The sequence below is a fragment of the Solea solea genome, chromosome 10, assembly GCF_958295425.1.
Source record: "Solea solea chromosome 10, fSolSol10.1, whole genome shotgun sequence".
In the NCBI taxonomy this organism is placed as follows: Eukaryota; Metazoa; Chordata; class Actinopteri; order Pleuronectiformes; family Soleidae; genus Solea; species Solea solea.
In genome coordinates this window covers 3,505,332-3,530,804 of record NC_081143.1, presented here as the reverse complement: position 1 = coordinate 3,530,804, position 25,473 = coordinate 3,505,332, and the positions used below count along the sequence as shown (strand labels likewise).

Sequence of the window (25,473 nt, the reverse complement as noted above, 5' to 3'; positions counted from 1 at the left end):
CACTGTTTGACCCCAGTGTTAGCTCTAGTGTTAGCAGTAAGGCTGCGGCGGATGTCCCTCTGTTGACTTTGAGTGATGTAAGCTTGAGATGAGCTTTGCAGATTAAGAGTGAAGGCAAACAAAGGACCCTGCCAAGATGAGCCACAGTGTATACAGATTAATACAACAATACAGCCACACGAGCGCTGCCGTAAACCATTTGCATAACTCTTTTTAAAGTGTTTTGGAAAAAGTTCTTGCTTTGCTTTGAGGAGATACCCCCACATGGAAACTTATACCTAGGTGGTCCATTCCAACCAACATCAGTTGTTTACCTAGCCCTGCGAAGAATCGCTGAGAGGGGGAGCAGACACGGCGACAGAGAGCGATGCATATACGCACATTCATATAGATCAGGCGCACAGAACAAAGCGGCGGCTGCGACGGAAATGTGTGAAGATAAACCTTCCTCTCGGTGTACATATGTCCACAGTAGCACTCACTTTTTCTGCCCTTTTCTTCTGTCTTCTATCAGGAAAGCCAATTCACATCAACAAAAACTGTTTCAAAGGTCCATTGAGAAGGTTTTAGGGGGGATTTATCCACAAAGATGGAAAACAATATTGATAAATGTTTTTAATTATAATTATAATCACCTGGAAATGACTAACTGTTGTTGGATCCCTTTATATTACACTGAAAGAGGGTCGTCTTCTTCTTCTTCCATGAAGTCCACCATGTATGTATGTATCACCATGTTTGTATAGTATAAGCCAGACTGGACAAATCAAATCTGGCTCTAGTGCTTTACTCATTTTCATTCTACCCGAGGGCCAAAACAGTTTCTCATATACACATGTGAGGTCATTTCAGTTGGTTCTCAGTGGGTTTCATTTCTAGATGCCACTGAATCATCCACACTGCTCTTTTAAGTCAGACCTTGGGTTTCGTGAAAGGCCCTTTATAAATCAAAGTTATTATTCAGTAATAGAAGAGGGAGGATTATAAATGTAGAAGCAGCAGTTCACAAATAAGTAAGTTAAGTAGTAGTAAAGCTAGTATGCTAAACGGCAACACGTGTTCCCCTTTCTGCTGCTGTCAACTGTTATATATTTAGTGTACTTACATGAGACAAAATGTTTCCAAAACTCTTTAAAACCACAGAAATCTTTGTTTCTTTTCAACTTTGAGAAGCTTTTCATTTGAGTCCCCACTTTACCTGTGTCTGCTATAACTTCTAGGGTAAACCCCCATGAAATATTTAGTTCTACTGGTTAGCCACTGTGGTGTTGTTTGTTTTTATTTTATGAACCTATTTGTCACTAATGAATTGCAGTTACTTGTTACCATTAGCTGTAGGTTCTGCAGCTGAAGCTCTCCACACAAAAACCAAAAACCAAAAACAAAATGGTGAGAAATTGTGTTTTTTCCTCCACATTTTCTCTGTTAGAGTTTGTTTCATCTGAAGGAGAAGGCCTCATCCCATTTTTTTTCGACCACCACCTCTCACCCCCATCAGTCTTACCTGTCGCCCAAACCTCACTGCTGCTCTCAGCCCTCTGTGGGGGTTTAGCATGTGTTAACATGACAGATTGAGCCCCAGTAGGAACCTTAATTGCATCATTTCATGGATGCAAGTCAGTGCTGCCGTCCAGGAGAGTAAACAAGCTCTGAATACAGGAGCAGAAAAAATGTAGAGGGGGGAATGATTGAATGAAGAGCGGATGGCGAGATGGAGAGATGGAGGAAAAGGATGAATACCAGACCAGATGTAAAAGGGAAAAGAGGAATTGCTTCGGGAGAGGAAACACACTAACCAAGGTACTTGGATGAATTGAAGAAGTGTGAAATATGAGAAAGTGAAGGTGTGAAGACAGCAGAAATAAAAGCTCAGATAATAAGAAATTCTGACAAAAATCAACAGCCCAAATCCATCCAGACCTCCTCCAAGGTGGTCGCTGAGTGCGGTTTGTTGTGTTATGTGATAAGCTGAGAGTTAAGTCAGGCAGAAGTAAAAGGCAGCAGCAGGCTGCTCGGAAAGTGTGTCTTCATTAGTAAGTGATCGGGGGCCGGGGAATATGAGATTTCAACTGCCTCGGTCATGAGCTTCAGTGGTAGTGCTCACTGAGTAAACCCAGAGTAAACACATGAGGTCACACAATACACGACGCAATTAGGTGTGTGACAAAACCACATATACAGCCAGGGGATTGACATGCACACACGGACAACACACTATTCTTGTTAGGACACTACCTTGGCTTCCATTCATTTGGACAGTCTATAAACTGATCCCCAGCGTATGCTCACACATATGCAGAGGAGGCTCCAGCTAAAGCACTGCTCATTCAAACTGCATTGTGTAAAGGAAAGGAAAGGAAAGGGATCTTTATTGTCATTATATGACAGAAATTGCACAACAAAATTGCGAGGCCAGAAGGCCACCCGGCCAAAAAGGGCTGGGGTACCCCTGAGCAAGGTACCCAACTCCTAATGCTCCCCGGGCCCTACTCAGTGTGGCTGCCCACTGCTCCTAATTCTAGGATGGGTCAAAATGCAGAGGAATACTTTCCCTAAGGGGATTAATAAAATGTAACTTTAACTTTAAATGTTCAATCCAGCACCAAACAATCAATCAAAAGTGATATTTCAACACAGACACTGGCCAGTCATATCCATACACCGTATAGAAAAAGGAAAACCATCAAACCTGTGTCAGATAGTGAGGATTGAACAAAATCTCCTCCCCCCCACCCGCCACACACACAGTTAATGACTTACAACTGCGACCAAGGCAAATGTTTACACAGTCCAGGTCCAATATTCCCACATAAATCAATATGTTCAAATCTGGGGGCATCATTTATTCAAGATAACAACAGAGCACTGCCAGTGTGGACAAACACAGAAGTTAATGCACAACATTCGACAAAGTTGCTCCCCAGCTGGGATCTCACGCTGACGAGACATCATGACTTAATTTGTCAACACATGACATCGAAAGTACATAGCACACATTTAACAGTGATTTCCACTGAGTTGTGGTATTGTGGTGAAGCGGTAATGTACAGTTAGATCACAGTGGAAACAGTTATTCATGGTGCACATGGGAGTCACACAAGACTTGCAGGGAAGCAACAATCCCAGTGAGCAGCAGGGGACAAGTCCAGAAACCTGCCACTGGGTAGACATGGGTGGTATCAGGAAAATCAAATCATTTGAGTCAACAGTTAAAATAATGGGTTATAATCTGGGTTTGATAAAAGAGGAGGAAAGCCAGACATCAGCGGGTGGGGAGCTTCTGAAACATGGTGGTCCACATTTCACATTTCACATAATTCAGATTTAGCCTTTCATTGTGCACATCAAAAAAGTAAAATAAAATAAATAATTTATGAAAACCAGATAAAGCAGTAACCAATTAGCTGAATGAAATACACATTTTTTATTTACCGTCTTTTCAATTGCTTTCGAGCATTGGTCAATACTGAAGCTACTTTTTCAAAACTCTCCACACAGTCTGTGTCTCATCTTACCGCCAAAACTCTTTCTCACCAACAAAACACATCATTCATGTCTCAAAATAAGCTCATTAATCCACAACTCTGGCAACACATTTCACTTAGGAAGCAGACACCATCACTCTCAGCACACTTAAATCATTTATTTTCTAATAGAATAAGACGTTTGCACTTTGAGTCTACTAAATTATTTTATGTTTTCTACATCTTTTCATTGTCATTTACAGTGCTTAAAAACAAGCACAATCACAAAACCCCAAATAAAGTGATTGTGTTTTGAAGGGGCAGCTTTTAGCAATAGATCTGTTGCATTTCTATCAATATCTCTTGCATTTCTTATCCAAAGTGTGTTTTGCAGGTGGTGTACTCTTGCATTTTGTGATTCACAGTTTGCTCCACATACACTTATACTGTTTTACTCACTGTGTAAAGGTTGTGTAAAGTTTTTACAACGTGACTTCAGTTGCTTGTTAGCAATTAAGAGTCTCAGCTTTTCAATTTTCCATGGCTGGCTTGGTTTGATTATGGTTTTCCTGTTAAAAAACCACCCTACTGTTACTGAACACACAGTGACAAAGTGTTTTGTGTCTGTAGTTAAAATCTGAAAGAGTAGGAAACCTTAATAATGGTATTTACTAACAAGTTTATACTAATTATGACCTTCAGTATTGCTTTTTTTCTAAATGAATATAAAAACAAAAAACAACTGTATACACACAAACGCTCCCTCGATCAGGTCTCATAGTATTGTTTGACAGAAGCAGTTTTTAAATGCAGGATACAAATAATGTTCCATTGTCTCTGTTCACAAAGACCAGCTTCAAAGTAAATCCTCATTTATACACAACAGGAGAGGACACAGTCCCTGAGCATGTCTTAAATCAGTTGGACTTTATAATCAGCTACTACAAAAAAGAAACACAATTAAATACAGTTTAATGACTTGTTCACTTTGTTCTGGATGAGAAGAAGACTAATGACGTGACTCTTTCTAATCACGAGGCTATTGTTTTTTTTCCTGCTCTGCAGGTCTCCTCTTGTTACCCTATAAGTATTGCTTGTGCTCACTCTTTCACTCATGTATACAATATTATAGCACGCACTTCCAGCCATCTCAGTCCTACAAATATTTGGTATACAGGCTCCTCATGTTTATTCAGAGTACTGGGTTACACTGTTTGGGAAAGATAGCCAGACAAGAGCCCTTTGGGAAGGAAAAAGAAAACTATTCCAAATGAAAAGTAATGATTCATGCCACAGATAGTGTATAAAACTCAAAATATATGCAGGACCTCGCAACACTATTGGACAGTTCCATTTTATGCAATTTTGATTGGATATGAACAGTGCATAGACAACTAAGTATTGCATTACTCTAAATATGGCAGTGTGTACACTTGTGTGAGTGGGACCAGAGTGATGTGGGTGGTCTCCACTCACTATCATTATACAACACAAAGCCTCATTGGTATTTTGAGAAGGAAATTAATATTGCCATCAGCAGCGGCTCTTGCGTGTGTGCCTCCATGCATGAATGTGTTTGCATACTTCAGAAAAACAAAGTTGTAGAAACAATTTCCACTTCAGACGAGGAATTTTCAGATGTAACTTTGAGCTATGCCATGACGCTGCATGACGACACAGCGGCCATCACTCCACTCTCTCCTCACTGTCATGTCCACAGGCAGCTTTTTCCATTCAGGCAGCAGTGAAGGGAAAACCCTGGGACTCCAGCCACTTTGGCCCAAATTGAACTCTCTCTTTTTGCACCTTTTACCTGGCTGGAACAAAACACATCAGTGGAAATGTTGCAGCTTACTGTCCAGAAACTATTTTGTGGTTACATTTATTTAGCCATGAGCAATACATGGAGCCGAATATGAGGTGCTTGGACACGAAATGACTATTCCATGTTTGAGATCAAAATCAAACATGAGATAATGTGTTTTAAGGTCTGTATTTATCTAATTATTTCCAAACCATTCTTAGTCATAGTATTGCGAGACAGATGTCCAGAGATTCTGAACTTTTGATCATATCACTTGATGTTTCACAGCAGATGGATCAGTTGGTCATAGTGATTTAACAATAAAGTAAGAAGGTTTCCCGTTATCTTGGAGTGCTGCTGCATCTTTTTACACTTTGTTATGATTTTCCAGTCTGTACTTTTTAGTCTGTGGACTCTCTGATTTAGTTGCTGTTGCAGGCAACTTTAGTCTATAAGCTCCGATAAACCCTCCCACAGTCCTTGCCCAGAAACCAGCTGGGGCAAAGTTCCTCAGGTGGCCAGACAGACAACTCTGTGCAGCTGTGTCCACATGTTTACTGTTTCAAAAGTGTCCAGAAAACCGTAAATATGAACAAGTGCAATTCTTTCTCAGCAGGAACAATTAGAAAGATGATGTGATATGACTGGAAGCACCAGCTACTTATTGTGCTTTTCCACCATACAGTTTCAGCACGACTCAACACGGCACAGCTCGACTCTACTCGGTTCAGTATTGTTTTCCATTACTATAGTACCTCCTCCGGGTGGGCGGAGTCATCATAGCAAAGCTGCGTGAAACTGCTGTGATGTCACACAAACTAGTGACTTGTAAAGCAGATGTTTTCGGTGAACTGAAGCATTACAATCAGTTCATTAAAAAGATTTGCTCCCAGAATGGTTCAGTACTTCCTGCATGACACAGTCACTGAACTGAAATACAGCCGCAGGGGTTGTGACGCGGCTCACGATCGCAGGCTTTCTGCAGTTTAACACACTCATCTGTTACATATTGAGATTTTAGAAATGTCCTTGCTAATTGTTGGAGATTTATGCATGTCCTGAGGATTTTTGTCTTTTTAACTGATCTACAGTTTTTCAGCATGAGTGTCGTGCGTTGCGCTCATTACTCATTCAGTGCAGTCTGTCGACGTCACATTTTAATATCAGTCCAGCTCGTTTGTAACCTCGCTAGAGCAGGTACTAAAAAACTGTGTCGTGGAAAAGCACCATTAATGACCTTAGGCTGAGGTTTCTATATCATTTCCACTATGTCATAATGATAATGTTATTAAAACAAACAGGAACATTGTCTAAAACTGGTTTGGAACTTGGTTAAACATTCAAGCCTATTGTTCTACACTTCTTTTTACGGAGTATCTGAGCAGAAACTAAGATTGAATGAATATTTCATTGGGTTGTAAAGTTTTTTTCTTAGAATAATTCACAGAAAATTAAAGTCATGTAAGACTTTTACAACACTGTTGTTTAAACGACACTATGAAAGAAAAGAGACAAGAGTATTTCAGACATGCTATAAATTTTAATAGACATATTGATATTTCTGAAGAGAAACAAAGTTATCCCTAGTTTTATTTACAGGAATAAAAAATTGTCACATACAGTACAATGTAAAACAACATTGAGAACTTAAATAATTATTTTATTTGTGTAACTACTTAAATAATGAAAATGGTTATTCTATTCACACCACGCCGTCTCAGCAGCTACAATGCAACTTTCACATTAAGTGCTAAAAAAATTATAATTTTCCATTTTACAGCATGAATTCCATTTTGACTCATTTAGTCAAGGTAGAGTTTTATTTCAGCAATCACAAGTGAGGATAATGAATAGACAATAACGTTCAATTTATCATGTACTTGGTAACTTTCAGAATAAAAGCTGGGGAGAAAAATAAAAATATGTATCTTCAAAACCATTAAATACAATAACTGATGTTTCGGGAAGATTTACTTTATTTATTTTTTTGAAAAGATTGCATGTTATGTTTTCAAAAAAAGACGTTATTAGTTAAGGAGGGAATTGGCATGCATGTATATATGCTGCATATTAATGACTCTGTGTCATACATTAGCACATTAATGTGGGTCCAGACAAATCCCACTTTTTTTCTTCTTCAAGCTCATCTCCATGAGACAGACCCTCGGGTAAATTTTAAATCTGCTCTCAACAGATAAGATCTGCCTCTGACTGTGAGCTACCTCCACAGCAACGTGGTGGCCCGAGAGAATCTTTGATCATTTCACAACAGAGACACATTTCTGACAGTGGCAATGAAACCATGTGTCAGGAAAAAAGAAATTCAAAAAAGGATGGACTCAGCCAACTGCTCCGAATAACTCTGCAGGCAGAGACATGCATCGCGTTTTCATTGGAGTAAAAAAAAAAAAGGTAGGAAGATTTTTATCCTCACGTGTCTTTTTTGAAAGCTGCATATGTATAAGTACAACATGAAATGACATGAACTGACAAGCTTAGTTTAAAACTGCTTTCTATAAACACCATTCTCACCCATATATTATTACGCTTAAAAAAATAAACCCTCCTCTATGATAACAATAGTAATGCTATAGTTTCTTTTGCAATGCTAAGTAGTACTTCGGTAATCTCTATTGGAAATCACTGCGCTATTTCTTCCCTTTGTAGTTTTGAGTATGGGTTCAGTTTCAGTGTGTGACACGATGAAAAGGGTTTGTGTGTGTGAGTGTGTGTGTGTGTGTGTGTGTGTGTGTGTGTGGAATATGAAACTACTCTCATTGCGCTTTTAATAAATGTTTAAATTCATTTTGAATAATAAAGTGAATAGAACAAAACAAATGAATACAGTGCATGGGAGCTGGTGACTCCATTCAGATTGTATGAAACTGGCTTCAACAAAGTTCAATGTTTTCACTCAGTCGTCCCTATTTCTGTGTGGGGTAACAGTCTTCTGTTGTAGATCCATTCTGTACAATGATAGCAAAAGAGTGTTGCAAAACAAAGTATACATGGTGTATACTGTAGCTTCTTTTTGACAATGTGCCTGCATACTAAATACAACACCAAAAGTGAGACAACATGGTTTATCCCAGCACTGTGGGCTGTGACCCATGATTCTCATCGACTTCTCAGCTCTTTACAGCTAAAGCTGAGGTTCCTTCAGTCTGTGTTTTGTGTGTAGTCATTTAATTTGCTGGGTTTTGAAGGGACAATGAAAACAAATGGATCTGGAGCCACACTGGTCCTCACAATTTGAATCCTTAGAGAACCCCTGAACAATCACCTGTCTCCACTGAATTGCCTCAACCTCCATTTTTTTGAGGGGGTCTTGAGTAAGGCAACAGATAGCCCCTGAAAAGGTCCAAAGTCTTGGGTTAAAATGGTCTATTCCTGTTGAGTTTCTGTTCCTGTGGAGTCAGCCATGTCTGGATGTTTGCACAACAGGAGAGGAAATGTATTAGTGAAACTTCCATATCTTGGCCATACTTGTCAATCATCTCACTGCTGTCTGCAGGTCTGTCTGAAATGTGAACACAGCTTGGATGCCAGGCCTGGTGCTCAAGAGCAAGTTGCTTATAGGCTAAAAGAGGAAGAGTTTGGTAGGATGATGATGATGATGATGAGGAGGAGGAAAAGCAGTCTGATGGGAACCTGTGTGTCTATTTATATGCTATGTGTACATGCATGTGTGGTTGGAAGGAGGTTAAGAGGCCTTAGGACAACTCGTTAGAGTCTGCTGGTGGTGGTAGGTAGATTTGTGTCAACTTGAGAATGATGGTGAGGAGCAGCCCCCCTCTGCGCACCCCTATACGATGTAGCTGGTCAGGTCAAGGAGGTATGAGGTCATATCAATGATGTGGTCCAGTATACCGTCTTTCTCCTGGTCATTGGGCATCCCCCGCTCACTCTTCTCACACTGCGGGCCAGAGTAGCCGCTCTTGCACAGGCACTTGTTGGGCTCCATACACACTCCTCCGTTGCGGCAGGCTGGTTCACATTTAGCTATGTCACAGAGATGGATGGAAAAAGTGGAAGATTAAAAATCAAATAAAAAAAAAAATAAAAAAACCCTGTGTTCTTAAAATACAGAAATCCAAAAAGGGACCAAATAGAGTAGTTAAGGAACTCACCAATTCGGCAGAAGGGTCCCTCCCAGCCGGGGCTGCAGCAGCACTTGCCAGTAGGAGTGCAATGTCCGTTCTTACAGTGTCTGGAACAAGCTGTCATCAGCAGCTCCGGAGGTTCCACCTGACGCTGGCACTCCTTAGGAGCATGAGGCCTAATAGTTAAAGAAAAAGGAGGACGGAAAGTCAGTATGCGAATCAAACAGTCTGATGGTTTTCTGTATTTTCCTAGTGGTCTAGGCGGGACAACACAAATGGAATTCTTTGCTTTTTGGGGTGCAGGGTTTAGTCAGTCATAGCAAATTAAGTATGTTACATCACTAATTTTGATCATAAAGTCCACAAAGTTTTTGCAAAATCCATAGATATTTTTGTTTGGATGGTTTGGACATATTTTTGTGTTTTTGTAAAATAGTGGGTATTCTGTTTTTTTTGCTTTGTTGAAAATACAAAGGGCCACCTGGTGGCGTAGTGGTTAGCTATGTTGCCTTACAGCAAAAAGACCCAGGTTCCTGACCTGCCCAGAACAAGGAGCTTGCATCATCTCCCTGTGTTGGGTTTGGTCAATATTATGTCGGGTCCGCATAGAAAAATGTGTTTCCTGAAACACTGAAAGTGACGACCCTGCTTTGATAGCACCATAATTTATCGGTATCTTGTTCCACCACCAAATGAGAACAGTCCAACATAACTAGGAGTCACACAGTGGTGGCTGAGGGAGCATAAGCCTTTAAAGATGCGGTCGAGTAAGTGGGTGCAGTCCCCTGAAATTACACTGTAGCAAGAATGAATTGCCAGAATTTGAGGTGGCTATGAATGGCCTGCAGGGTATCTGGTCCTCAAACTGCTGGTTGAAAAAGACACTCAGTTTTCACACAACCTTAGTGTCATGAAGATATTGATTAGAGAGGCTGACTGAGAGTTCAGTCTTCGCTTTAAGTGACAGGGCTATTCTTTTGTTTAAATGGATATATCTGAGAGTCAAGCCAAGTTCAACACAAAGACTATGCCATAGGTATACCATAGTGCCATCTACCAGTGATATGAGAATGTTATTAAGCTAGATGACAACCAAAATTATGACCTCCTGTTTTCCACCAGTGCTTTCCTAAATATAGTAAATGAATAACCAAAGCAAGACAAAGGGATAACACAGGGCCCCCTCTGATATAAACATGATTTGGAAAATGCAGACACACTCACACATCTCTACACCATGTGCATAAAGTCTGAACATCACAGACATGTTGTGATCTTTTGATTAACACAAACATCCAGACACGCACAGCGGCAAATGGGCTGAAACAAAATTATTATTTATCACGCTCGACAAATCTGGAAATAATATAGTGGGTGTGTAATTAAGTTCAAATGTGAAGTGGTGTTGCTGCCTGTTGCCCACAGGCCACACACATTTGTCTATGAGTGTGTTTGTGGAACAGTGATCGATAGATGTAAACAAGGCCTCATCTGGAGGTTACATTAACCAGTAAGGGTAATATTAAAATCAGCAATGTCTTTAATTAACTGTTTTATACGTGTGTCAGCTCTTATTATTCAGCTGAGTTGTTTACAGGTTTGACTGTGCAGGAAGTTACACATTCTACATTTAGTATCATGCAAAGATTTAACTGTTTGATTTGCTACTTCCCAGTTTAAAGTTGTGCTGGGACTTCTCTGACATTTATAACACTGACCGATGGCACAATACTGTGGCTGTGTGCATTAAAGTTGCTTTAAATATGAAGGATGGAGGCTGAGTGTGGTGGGGGGTGTTGATTCCCATGCTCCCATCAGCACCCACCTCCAGACTCCATCCATACTGGCTTTTGTTGCTGCAGGCTGCATGTAGTTAAAAAAAGAGCGAAGAAGGGAAGCAAACAGAAAGAGAGGGAGAGAAAGAAAGAGTAAGAGTCCCTGGAGGATTGGAGGGGGTCTGTAGCTAACACTGTTAATAGTAGGCAGGGGTCACCAGTGCTACTAAACAGTTTGTACGACTGCCAGGGTGGCTGTGAAAACAGCACCTGCCGGTAGCGCCACTTGACAAAGGCAGCTGGGTCAACAGCCACTGTGGGAATTCATCAACTTTGGGAGGGGTGGTGCATGTGTGAGAGTGAGGGAGTGGGAGACGAGCGGCAGAGCTCCACACACGAGGCACTTACACTGACAGAGAGCGAGACGATGACAAGGACAAAAATCAGATAAATAAAACCGCAGATGTGCCGTGATTGAAACAAGGATAAAGCAGAAAGTCGGCTAAGCATATGAGTTGAAGAATGACTGTTAACGTAAGACAAAGATTGATGTGGGTAAAGCTAAATGTTAACATGTGTTTACACTGACATCCATTCTGGTGTGTGCTGTCGGAGCAGTGTGGATCCTCTGCTTGGAGTTTGCTCCTGATCTATCTGATTATTATGTCTCTCCCTCTGGTTCTCTCGCTCTGCGTGTTTAGCTTGTTGGCTCGCAGGGCCTATTTGATTGACGTGAGGTATATGTGAGAAAAGGGCTGTGGAGTGGTGTACATTGTGCACACCAACAATGGCTTAATCAAACGGCCCAGTGTGGTCTCTTTTGCTGTTTTGTCATCTGACTCCATTGTTTGGGGGCTTCTTTTGTAGGTTCATTCCCTGTTTTAATTGTGCAAGAAATTTACTGTGTATTGTAGGAGCCAGGGCTATTCAATGGGACTGGCAAGCAGCTTTGTCAAGGGGAGGACCACAGCAGAGATGTAGGAAGATTTAAAAGGGATAGGAAAATAAAGAAAAGGCTTTTTCTGCAGCGTGCTGGGAGCTTGCACACCACACACTCACACAGGCTCACAGATGTGCATGTTCGCGTGTACCCACCTCCCACACAGTAAGACACAGAGGCACACACTCAGATAAATATATCTACAAACCAGCACCCACACTCTCCTCCTGTACATCCAGTGATGTATGACTTCCATGGCTTAGAAAAAAAACAACAAAACGGCCCAGGACCCTATTTGAATTATAAAGTCTCTTTTAAAGTCACTTAGCATGTTTACATGACATTCGAAAAAAAATGAATCCGAAAACTGAAATTTCAAAATATCAATAAGATGTTGATATGGTACTAAATTAAATCTGACTGTGTGTTTTAAGTCGGACTTACCCACCCAGATAATTAAATTAAGAGTGGAAATACGACTGCATATACACATTCATTCGGACTTAAGCTGGTCTGCACATGCGCCACAGTACCTACCCCCGGCTTAAACCCAGAAATAGAAGATGCCAGTACACAGAAGAATAATACAGCAGCAACAAAAACATGGGGAAATTTAGGCCAATATACACTCTGACAGCTCAAAGAATTGAATATCTTTATGTTCGTGAATAACACTCAATATGCAAATAACTAGCTGTAAGCTAAAATGGAAATTGACATACTAAAGGACAGATTATTGTGACTTAGCATAGTGGAGGTGGACAATTCCCCATCAGTACTCAAGATACAATCATAGCTACTTAACTGTGCGTGGAAACATACTGACTGGGATCAGTCAGCCCCATCTGCAGCTGAAAAAACCTGGGTGTGTGAAAAACCCATCGTAACGCAGCCACCACTTCCCCTCTCCTTTTGTGGAGAAGGGCTGAAACAACAGTTTAGCAAATTGCATTTTATACCAGAAATCAGCAGGAGGTCTTGCTTTATATATAGCCATCAAGCTACTCCCAAGGACCAAAAGAGCGAGGCAGACTCTGTCCATGCATTGACAGGGGAGAATGGCTCCCATGGTGCATTACACATACAGTACACACAGGCCCAAGGCATCTTTCTAGCAATATTTGTATAAATAATGAATGTCTACATACACCTGTTTGAACAATCACACTGAAGTTTGACTCAGTTTGAGGGCTACTGCTTTAGGCTCGTGAAGGAATATAAATTGATAAAAAGCAGAGAATATAACATAACATAACATACATATGACATAAAACATTCAATATTACATTTAAAGTGTCATCTGCATACAAGTGGTATGAGAACATATGCAAGGGCATACATGGACACAATGAAGTGGTGCATAATAGAGAGAGATGGGGCCCAGCACTCAGCCTTGTAGCACTCCTGTGGGAAATTGTCTTGCCTACGATAAAACATTATGATCATGATTTTTACTTTTTCATGCTTGATAGAAGAGCCAGTTGTTAATTTTTCCAAACCTTCAAACACATCTTAAGTTCGTTATATTGAGTTAAAATAAGTGGATGTATTTCTATCCCACAGTAAAAGCACAAATAAGAGCGGTCGTGCTTTCTGTCTGTCTGTGTCTCTCTTTTATACAACCTCACACCACACACATTCAGCATGTTTCAAAATGCATGGTGGCCTATTTATTATTGGAGGGGTACTCCAACTGACAAACAAATACCTAGAAATGAAGTCATCTGGTCAGGACGTGTTTACACAAACACTGCTGAAGGATTTTATGGCTGATGTTTCCCTGTAAGCCTTTACCGCTCTCCCTAACAGTTCCTCTATGTTCCCAAACACAGTTGATCAAAACACAGCACTAGATGCTATACTGGACCACAAAAACCACCATACTCTAAAACAAACCTCCAGATGTCCCTGTAGTAAGGAAGAGAAAAAAGGGGAGGACCACCAGACTTGATAACGCGCTGAGGTCAGACACGTTAGCTACCCCATTTACTCTCTCCCTTGTCACCCCCTCTCCAATCTCCCGGTAACAAGATCCTAATAACGAAGCCAGAATGTATTGGGAGTCAAGAATCCAACACCACAGGGTCCACACAGACTAAACAAGTCCAGCTGATGGTGGAAAGAATTGTTCTTTGCGAGAATTGCATCAAATAGCTGTGCCAGAAAACATAAATATGGAGTGAGCCACTCGGGCCCCTTTGAAACATCTGTGGTGTAATTAATTGCGCTAATGCCTGGGTGGCACTGTCGTCACCCAGGAATAATCAGCTGTGGCTATTATTATTCAGAGGCATGCAAATTCACTCCCTATGGGTCTACTTTCTTTTACTTTATCTACCTCTCTTAATCAAATCTAAACTGGCCTAAAGAAATATTCTTCATTTGGGACTTTTTCCTGTGCAATCGCCGAGTTTAAAGTTGGACATGACCCACTTACTGACCTGAGCAAGCAGCCCTCACCCTGCAGGATCTTACTCTCGCAACCTCAGAGAAAACGTTTCCATATAAAAATGTTGATATGGGTGGCGGAGATTTTGACCCAAGAAGTGACTGTTTTGAAAAACAAGGTCTGCTTACAGTGTGTTTGCACTCATGTCGTTCCTGCCAGGGTAAGCTATCAGACAGACAAGCGTACACTCCCGTCTGTATTGTGTGGGACGAATTCAAGCCCTGTCTGCATATTTTTGGTCTTGAGTGACAACATGTTTTTTACGTGTACTTGGCTTTGCACTAACAGTTTAAAGATCCATCACTGTGTGGGAAGGATTTCTAATACTGTGATGCATAGGTTATTATGACACAATGACACACACACATACACACACATTTGAGTTGTGAAGCTGCACTCACGCACACGTCCCAGTTGTTACACATCAACTAATTACGCACAAGACTGCACAGACAGAGTGCACCACCTTGGACTCAACACATATGATGATGAACAAATTGTCCACTATATCATGAGTAGAAACATGTGCACGTTTTGACATCTGCTCCAATAGAAGAAGAAGAGGAAGAAGAGGAGGTCACTTGACAACAGGTGCTTTTGTATTTTCCATACTCTCAGCAGAATAAGCCTTTCTGTCAAATGCTCTGAAAATAACCAGCAGGCCACGGTCGCTAAAGTGAACATTACTGACTTTTGTTTGGCCAGGCAGGAAGTGATGTGATGACTTGTTGAAGGACATAAATGTTCTGGTCACAGTGATGTGTTAAAGGTGTGGGGAGGAGACATGTGCAACTAGGGAGGACTTCAGACAGCAAATATGTCTCATTTAATGGCATGTGTAGGTTCTAAGACTTGACTATATATCACTACATTTAAAAAAAACGTGAAAAACAACCCCCAAGCCAAACACTATTTGTTGATTGTACCTTTTGGGATCCACAAGCTTGTAGAGTTTCCCACTGTGTGACTGTGCCATGGTTTTACTGCTTGCCAGAATGTAGACTTCACCTGAAAAGAATAGTCGCATCAGAAAATCCATCGGTGTAATTTGCGTCTGTTATATATTCAATACAATTAGCAGAAAATGTCCATGTGCAAGAAAGAGAAAAAGGACACGTGGTCAAATGAGATGAGAAGAAGCAAGTGTATAGTGCGAGCTTCTGCAATGCTGCACTTGCCAAAGGACTTTAAGAAAGAGTTTAATGGGACAATTGGATACTCATGACTGGGAACCAGGCAGATCATTTAATGAGGAACAAGCCTGCGAGAAAATTCCATAAGGGGACAAATTGTAAACATGTGTCTGTGGGGCCCGTATTTTGGGGACACACTCCTGCCCGCATCCATTAATCTTGCAACACTTGCGAAGTGTCATTAAATAATAAGTACAAGATCTGGAAAAAGAAAAAACTGATCAAACATTTCTTATGGCTGTGTGAATGATGCACATCCTGTGTTCATTAAAATCAAAAAACACCAGAGCTGATGGATAATAAGTGAGTGTCTGGTAATCAAATGTTCTTCATGCACACCTCAGTTCACCATATCTTATCTTAATGCTGCAGCCTCCAGGCAAAGCACTGCCTCGTAGGTGGCCCAATATTATGAGTGCGTCTTTGGGATAGCAATACAATATTATGGAAATGACAATTAATCCCTAAGGATGTATAAACTATTTAATATCCTGTTGGAAATGTGCCACAGAGGTTAAGTCAATCAGGTTTCCCTGCAGTTTTGAATGTCAGCTCCTGTTGGCTTTGTGCTCAATTTTCTGTTATTTTATTCGGTGACCACCTGGACATTTCCACAATATAGTGGGATTAAATATACAAACAGAGATGAATATACAGCACACTGATTGTATGTCATGATGAGTTAATAGTTTTAACATCTGGTATTTGAAAAAAAGTGAAAAAAGGAGTAAAATCCAAGAACAATGGAAGTCTGAGTTACAGTGTAAGTTTCTTATCGATGCTCTACTAACCTAGTTCATCCTCTCCGAAACCCAAGATGTGTCCCACCAGCATAGAGCCGCAGGAGCCAGCCGAGCCCAGACACAGAGCTTTTTCCTGCCACTGTTCACCAGCTGCTGATGTTGACAAAGTCGACTTCTGCAGGATCCTTAGGTTACTGAGACAAACAACACACACACAGAGTAGGGTTCATTAGGGTCATCGTCACAAACGATGCAGTAAACAGACATGCACATTTCTTATGTTTATAAATCTGTGTATGAAACACAAGACATTTTATTTGCAGCTGCATTGACCTTCTTAGAGTTGAGCAAGGACGACTTCCACTTCTCGCAACATGGTTCATTGACCCGTCTTCTTTTTGTGCCTCATGTTGTAAATGGTGGTATTTAAGACCCTCAGCTTTGGGTTTCAAAACAAACAACATGCTGGAGCCTTTGCTCAGCCAAAACAATATACCCCCAAATTGTAATGAGGTACAAAATTAACCGACCACACATTGAAAACAAACATGTTTCAAACACGTGTGTGGAGCTAAGTGTTTACTTTGGCATGCAGGGTGTATTTCTCATTGTGGGGAAAGAGGGGCGAGTCATGTTGATCCAAAAAAAAATGCCTCTGATAAGCAAGTGAAGCAGAACTTCTTTAGCCACTAGATGAAGCTAGAATCAAAATGCAAGAAGCAGAGCCCAGCTGTCTCATAAAGATTTCACAACATCCTGCAGTGCCATTATTTTTCTGTGTTGTTCAACAGTCTCCTGTTTTTCATACTTACCCAGTCTTATCTCCAAACACATAACTGCCGTACAGTCTTCGTGACTGGCAGCCCCTGTAGATGAAGCCTCCCACAGGTGGTGCCCCACCACTGGATTGCAGGTCATACACAGATGGTTCATTTTCTGGAGAACAAGAATGGAAAGATGTGATTTAGACTCCCCTTATTATGCTGCTGCTTGTCATCCATACATATGGTGACTGGCATGCCAAAGAAACAGTTTTGTCCTACAATATTCCATCTCATTAATCCCGATATTCCTTAATCTGCTGTATCGAGAGTAGTTTTGTTTGTGCTTGTATGGTTCCTGTTAAAGACGCTCACTTCCATACAACCAAAATAGAAACTAAATCCCATTTTAAATGAGACAGCAACTTAAACAAAGGCTCACTTCACTTCACTGACAGTATTAGAGACACTCACTTTCGTATCAAGTATCAAATTTAATACAAAGACATCTTCACTGACAGTGTATGATACTTGTATTCACGAGTGTGATGCTGAGGACACATGCATAAGAAGGAGGACATGAATGGAGGTTTTCTGCCTTTAAAACATTAAGATCCAAGCTTTGATGTGCTCATTTCCCAACTGTAATCCCTTTGGCATTTGGGTAAGTGAGAGGTGGGCTGTGGCATAAACCAGCACACTACGATAGAGTGAGAGATCAAGGTTGATGAGATCAAGGTTGACAGATTAATTTGGGCTGCCAAAGTCACTCACTGTGTGGAAAAAGATAACGAGTGCAGTCTAATTTGGAACAAATAGCACCAATTTGTTTTCTTTGTGAACATAAGTAGGCAAAACACTGTCAAAGCTCTAATGTTATTGATTATTTTCTCACCGTGGGAAGAAATCAGCTCCTCTCAGCTGCGTTTTCAACAATGCTAAACCATCATCTCAACAGTGACAGATGTTGACAGCCTTAAATCATACTTGTGGACAAACTCTCACATTCCACTGGCAAATTGAATCTCCACAAGGGGGGAATCTTACAAGATCACATCATTTTTACATTTAACCTTGACTGTCTCTTCACTCAACTCCAAACTTGTTGCCAAAACACCATGTTCCTTACAAAATGAAAGACATTCGTAAAAACATGTCAATTTTAGCGGAATAAATATAAAATGTTCTCCAAGCGGGTAAATATTTCCATTTCTTTCCTAAGATTTAGTGCCATCAAACAAAATTGCAGACAAAGATTGAACTCAGCTGTTTTTATCAAGAGCGACATCAACATTGCAAAGTTCCTCCTTTGAACTTGCAATTCTTTTGGAAAAATGTCATTTAAATTTGAACTCACCATAATCTTTCCCCTTAGTGATTTCCAGTATTCTTCCTGATGATGTGTTCTTGCCACTGGCATCCGTACAGATTAGGACACTTCCATTGTCAGTCTGAAGCCGATCCACTGCACACCTACAGAAGAGAATTACAGGTATGGGATTGAAACAAGAACAAAGTAAACGTTATTGTACTTGTGTTTTAGAGATTGCATTTTATTTTTTTTGCAGCTGTTTGATGTTGCTTAGGTTTTACTCACCTGCCTGGGTCATGTAATCCATGAGCAAATATTTCAGGCGGCTGGTTGGTGCTGTTGAAGTACGGGTTGTTCCGTGGTATGGAATAAGGTGATGTACAACAGTCTGTGTCCACATCTACCCTCAGGACAGAACCTGTGAAATCACTGCATTCAAACACACAAACAGAAACACCTTCAGGATGGAACAAGGCAAACTAAAGCACTCCATAATTTATAACTCTGACTGGGATCTCACCTGAGTCCATCCATTTCCTCCATGTCATCGAGGGTGATCATACCATCGCCCAGGATGATGTGCAAGAGGCCATCGGGGCCGAACAGCAGTTGGCCTCCGAGGTGCTTCCTGTGCAGCTCTGCTACCTCCATTAGCATCCGGACTGTCCTGGTGTCCACTTGATTTGGGTTTTTCCTGAGGAAAACATGAAATGCCATTTGGTTTCTGTCAACACCAAGAACACACTGTGAAAAAGGCTGATGTGTGAGTGACAGTTGGCCTAAAACTGGGATAAAGGCCAGTCAAGAAATGATTAGTGGTTTGAAATACAGGATTTCATAAATAACAACAAACTCTGCTTACTGCTTACAGAATAAATGTGTTGGTGGGTAAAATAATACCATAAATAGCAAAAGCTGATGTGCAAAAAAAAAAATAATAATGCAAGATTTAATGAGTTTAAAAACTGTTGTCTGGAGACTTTTAGTCCAACTTTAATACATTGCCTCATTACAGCGAAGACAGTGGGTGGAACTCTAAAGATGTAACACAGACTGCAAAATGTTGCACAATTCTTTGAGCAAAGTGAGGATTTGGCTTAAGAGAATCAGCAGCAAATATTTCATGATGTTTTATTTTGGGTAGTCTGCAATTTTTAAAAAGCTGCGTGCCAGAGCGTACTTAAAACTACCATCAAATACTTTAACTGTCATTTCACTTTTGGACCCTCAAATTAAGGACTATACACTGCAGTCACAAAGACTGCATGCCAACACTATAATTAAGTTTAGATTATACAATTGCCATTATGCAAATTAAAATGTGACACTTAAACGCATTTATGTGAAAAGATTGTTCTCTTAATCACAGGTCATTGTCAAGGGTGTGTAAGGTATTACGACAGCACAAGGTAAAATACTGCAAGTGAACAGCCATGACATCTTCAGCACCTACAATCTAAATCCCCATAAGACTAAAATGATTTTCATTGCATCTTTAGAAAATGACTCTGTTTGCCCTTGTAGGGTTCATATTTACTGTGATTAACAATGTCGTTCCTTTAAATAGTCAATGATATCAATCCCTCTAGTACTCTGTAATCAGTGTTTACGTTTTTACACTTTCTCCTATTCAGCAACGAGTAGATTAAGGAAAATGTACTGAAAAGCTGATTGTGAGAATTTTCCCTCACCTTCATACATCAGGGTGTGTGGTTATGTTCCATCACATTTTAAATCTATTATGCAGTCAATATTGAACTGAACCTTGACTCAAATTCTGTGCAATTCAAGTCACAACTTCAGGCCCAGTGGAACCCATAAAGGTAGATAGAGGTACACACACGCACACATACACATCTCCCGCTACCTTGAAATGGTGTACTCAACCACACGGAGAATGTGGTCGTGTGGTCCGATGGCCCAGCGCTCCTGGTTGGTGGTGTAGGAGACGTAGAGTTTGCCATTCTTCTTGTAATTGGGGTGGAATGCCAGGCTTAGCAGGCCCCTTTCATCTCCACCCTGCAGTCAGATGAGAAACACAAAAGATCCAGGAGTTAATTATGTCCCTGCTTGGCTTCTGCTTGGCTGTGTGGGGCTGGACTCGCCCCCCCTCGGTCATCTTCATCATCACCAAGACCACTACATGCAACCCCTACACACCCATCGTCCCCCCACCCACTTAAATTCTTCAATCTCTCTAATCCCTTTTTTTATTTATCCATCACATTCCCTTTCACACCCCTGCTATTCTCTCATTCTTTCTTTTTCTACCCTCGCCTGTTTCTCTTCACACCTTCACCAGCCTCCCTGAATATACCATTACCAACCATTATAAAGCGTTTGACTCTGGGTAAAACTGCACCTCCTCTACAACCCCCTGCCTTTGCCTAGTCTTCTCCGCAGCCTAGTTATGTGCGCTTGTGCTCAGGGTCGGGGCCCCTGTGACGCCCCGGCCCTCCCGGTGGCCTCCATTGTGCAGTGATTTGTGTGTGTAATCTTTGGGGGATATCCGTGAATGCTACGCTGAGTGGCTGAAAGAATTTATTAGCTCACTCACAGTTCATAGAGAGCACAAAAGTGCAGAGTACTTCAGTCCATGCTTTTTGCTCCCTGTCCCCTCGCTCTTTCCCGGTTTACACAGAATCCATGCGAAATTCAAGGCTTGGGTGGGGGTGGGGGTGGGGGCGCCGTGTAAAAAGAGGAAAAAAGGAAACCTAAACAAGGAAGAAGCTGCCAACTCCCACTGTCTTGGCAACATGTTTAGAAAACATCTAAATTGCTTGTGTAATATGTAAACCTTTGTCTCACCCCGGAGGCAGCTACATCAGTTGTCACTACCCTGGTGGTCCTCCCATCATAGTTAGCTGTAATAATCAGCTCTAGCATTTCATTCCCTGGACAAGCAAGCCATGCCTGCCCTTTATTTATGCTGTCCTCTGCCTCACTATTTCTTCCTGACAAATAATAAACTCAACGCTGGACTCAGGTGTGAAGAATGTTTATAAAAAGGTCCCTGTGAGAGTGTATCCCTCCAAAACAGCTTGATTTGTTTTAGGTCTTACTAAAACTAAGTCATGCGAAGACAAAAATCATCATGTAGAAAAGTCATCATACTCATCGACCAAGACAAATCATGTTGAGACTTGCTCTTCAGGTACTTCCCTCTCAAATGAGTAAAAAAAACAAATTCAGAGAAAAAGTAGTGCATTTTTATTTGATTGTCACTGAAGTCAAGTTTAAAAAAGGTGGATAATAGAACTTTTTACAGCTGTGTGTTAGTTGGGAGCAGAGGTGGTTGTGCAGTTTTATCTTTGGAAAACAAAGTCACCGTCTCAGATACAGATGCTGGATCCATATGGTGGATCCAGGGCTGCAGTGATCCACATCAACCAACATAAACCCATCACAGGGAGTGGGTCAGAAACCACAGACTCATAGAGGCTTAGATTCAGAGCCAAAAGGGAACCACCAAGATATACAGTGGTTAAAATGGGCTGCAATATCAACGTCACTGCTAATGATCACAGCTCCTTCAGCAGAAGACGGACAGCAGCAGAGTCATAAGAAGGAAGGACTGCATCAGACTTAGACTCAGTCTTTTATAACTTGTGTTGCTGGTTATAGTGCCTGCCATTTCCAAACTCTATCAAACTACAAATGACTCTGCTGGGTCAACTTAAAAAAACACTGCCTCTAACATCTTCTCATTGAATCTCTGGAGGTATAACCTCTCATCATTCACAAACACCTGCCTCTGCATTCCTCTTTTCTCTCCATTTCTTCTCCCCGGGGCTTCAGCTTTGGCACTGACGACATCCAACATCACTGGAGTCATTCCATAGAAAGTTGGGGAAAGAGAGCAGTCGTACTGTGATGACCCTGTCTGAGTGGCAGAGGCAGTGACACACACAATGCTATGATTCCCATTTCTGCAGGGACAGCTGTCTTTTCAGTTCTGGAGCGCATGTGCTGGCTCGTGCATTGTTACCCTGAACCTTTTGATCCTTCCTCTTTGGCTCGTAGGCATTTCTCCAACAAATGCCATTCCACACAAGTCGACTGGAGAAAGACAATGTCTATGCCCTTCACTCAAAGATGACCTGAAGCATGTAAGATCACACCTCCTTCACACACACAGACAATATACACACTACTCCTGTGTGATTGTCTTTGTGCCATGAGAATCACCAAGTTAAAAAAAACCAGAAGCGATCCCTCCACCTGTTAATAAATTACTCCTATAGAAAGAACAAGATGTACAGTAATCCATCATCTGAGGCATTCATGATCACTTGTGGATTATTCCTCTCTCTGAGTCCTTAATACATCCATTTAACTATTTTTAAATCTGTGGTTATATCATCATCAGTGCCAGTATGTCATGACACCATTAATCTGAGGCGTAGTAAGGGGGTTGCATTTCTGTAAGCCTGTCAGCTTTCATAAACACACATCCAGCTTCTCAGAAAATAGTGGTGAGATCAACATGGGTTTGACCCCACCTCAGCGCCAAATCAGAGTAAATAGTGAGGATGAGTAAGGTTACTTATTTTAGTCTGTATGGGAGCAGCCCCAGGTTTCAGATGACACTGACAGTGCAGCACCACAGACAGAAAGAATAACATGCTTTAAGTCATTTGTTTTAACAGGGACATGTGTGATTGGAGCACCTCCACCTCCTGTTGTCAGTGTATTAAAATACAACATTTTACATGTTTTTGGAATGAGTCCAGTTTCATGGAACAGATGAACTCTCCTACGAATCATATCATGTAACACAACCATATGTTTGTGGATGTACAGTGCTGGAGAGACCACTATGACAATCTGTGTGTGTGTGTGTTTGTGTGTGGTGGTAGTGGTGGTGGGGACTGGAGAACAGAGATTGAATTTCAGCAGAAGAACACCCACAGTGCAGCTCGGAGCCCACACCACCGCAGTACAGCATTGTTTCTGTGCAATTCAGCTTAATTGGCACCGGGGGGAATCCATGGAAGGAGGGGGATAGAAGAGCAAGAGGAAACACAGAACATTACAATCAAAGCATGTGCATGTGGCTGATGATAAACCTGTTATCTGCCCTGTCTCCTGGGTGCCTGAGTTCCTCTCTTTGTATAAAGGCATCTCCATCCTGTTGATGCTGCCAGTAAACACCTCAGCCCTCCCCTGATCCTGTCCACCCGCTGTGGCTTGGAGCCAACATCATAGAATAGGACTCCTGGGGCCGGAGGGGGACTGAGACACATCTAATTGTCACGATAACTTTATCTACAACCAGTTTGGATCGAACAGGATAAGAAAGCTGAACAGAGCAGGGAGAGCATCCTGCAAGTGGAAGTTGCATATTCAAATGCTCCGTTTGACTCCTCGTAAGCAAAGGGTCTTGTCATTGGAGGAGCAGGAGGCATGCAGGATAGATAAACTTCCTGTCTGGAAGTGTGCCTCCTAAACATCCCTGCCATCCCATCGCTGCGTGTCATCTAAACAATTCCTAAACAATTTTCAAAATGAAAAGCTGAGATCCAGTAATGATTCTGGATAAAAAAAAATAAACATCAAGCTCATGCTACTGCAGAGATTGCAATGTCTTTGCAACTGCAATATGCAGAGAGAATTGGAGTTACAGTATGTCACATTACAAACATATTACATAGTATTGCAGTATTTCCAAAGTCATAAATAAGATATTTTAAGACGCAACGCCACACCAAAACACACAAATGAAAATCCACAAGTGATGTAACAATTTCCAAAAACCTGAAACTGTATAAAGGAGAAAAGATGTATTTTTGATTTCCCTTTACTGCTTGGCCTAGTTATCGTTCTTAGATGAGCTGCAAAACTAAATAAAAGTGGAAACTGGTTGTGATGTCACCCAAAAATCTGAACTTTTGTGATTTGACCAGAAATTCACAGACATCACCTGCAAACATGCACCTACTGGATGATACCAGCTGTCATTCACACTGGTGTCCACTCACATGTGCAGACCTGAAACTTGTGATTGAGACCATTTACTCCTAAAGAAAATGTTTACTGATGTTATAAATCAAGTGAGACACAGAGAAATGGAATTGTTTTTGCAACCAACAAAGTTGGCCCCTGGTGGCTATTCAATATATTTCTTTACTTCCTGGTTAGCTTCACCCAGCAAACGAGAACAGACGATGTCCACTTTTTATACAGTAGGGGTGGGTCAAAATATAGATTTGGTGATAAATTGTCGACCTTTCTCGTGCAATACGATAATCAATACGCCAGAGCAAATATCGATATATTAATTAATAAATTAAGGCGCTCTAAAGTAAACAGTCCCTGCAAGTTTCACTCCCCAGGTGTCACTGCTGGTGCTGCTCAAATTAATGAGGGAAACTTGGGTGAAAGTTACCTGGCCGAAGAAGGGGGATAATTTATATACTTAGTTTTGTTTTTGATGTAGCACTATATGATTGCCTTGCAATATTATTGGTATCGTGGACCATATTACGTGTATCGTATTGTGGGGTGCCCTTGGATTACCACCCCTATTATACAGTATATCTTCTAAAAGTAGAACCCTGACATCCAATCATCAGCAGACACGGTAAATGCTACGTCATTGATACTTTGTGTCATAATAAAAACAAATCAAACAAACAAATTATTTTGGCCCAACTCTCTCATGTCCTGCAAATTAGTCCCCCCATTATTTCACAGCAGCAGAGCAAGAGAGGACAAAAAGGTATCGTGGACATCTGATAAAAATGTTTTGCTGAAGTGAATTAGGAGTTCAGACAAGGTTGTAATTTCAGACTGGGACACAGTTGTTAAACTGTCATCCTGGGGCAGTGAGTTTGTCTCTATTTAGAGTGTTGAGTAACTCACCAATGATATTAGGACCCTTGAAGGGACAATATGGGAAAGATTACGAAAGCCATTAACCCATCTTG

The 25,473-nt window shown here is 41.1% G+C and overlaps 1 protein-coding gene across 1 annotated transcript in view; it reads right to left on the bottom strand.

Annotated features, from left to right (window-relative positions):
• Nucleotides 1-7,221: 7,221 nt before the first annotated feature.
• Nucleotides 7,222-25,473, bottom strand: part of hhip (hedgehog interacting protein) — a 29,811-nt gene continuing 11,559 nt past the window's right edge. Inside the window, exons 5-13 of the mRNA XM_058640982.1 lie at nucleotides 20,412-20,563; nucleotides 19,065-19,238; nucleotides 18,830-18,973; nucleotides 18,590-18,705; nucleotides 17,284-17,407; nucleotides 16,520-16,665; nucleotides 15,462-15,543; nucleotides 9,399-9,547; nucleotides 7,222-9,270 (exon numbers count right to left, since the gene is read on the bottom strand). Coding sequence (XP_058496965.1) covers nucleotides 9,074-9,270; nucleotides 9,399-9,547; nucleotides 15,462-15,543; nucleotides 16,520-16,665; nucleotides 17,284-17,407; nucleotides 18,590-18,705; nucleotides 18,830-18,973; nucleotides 19,065-19,238; nucleotides 20,412-20,563 — 1,284 coding nt within the window. The 3' untranslated portion in view covers nucleotides 7,222-9,073. The remainder of the gene's footprint in view (nucleotides 9,271-9,398; nucleotides 9,548-15,461; nucleotides 15,544-16,519; nucleotides 16,666-17,283; nucleotides 17,408-18,589; nucleotides 18,706-18,829; nucleotides 18,974-19,064; nucleotides 19,239-20,411; nucleotides 20,564-25,473) is intronic.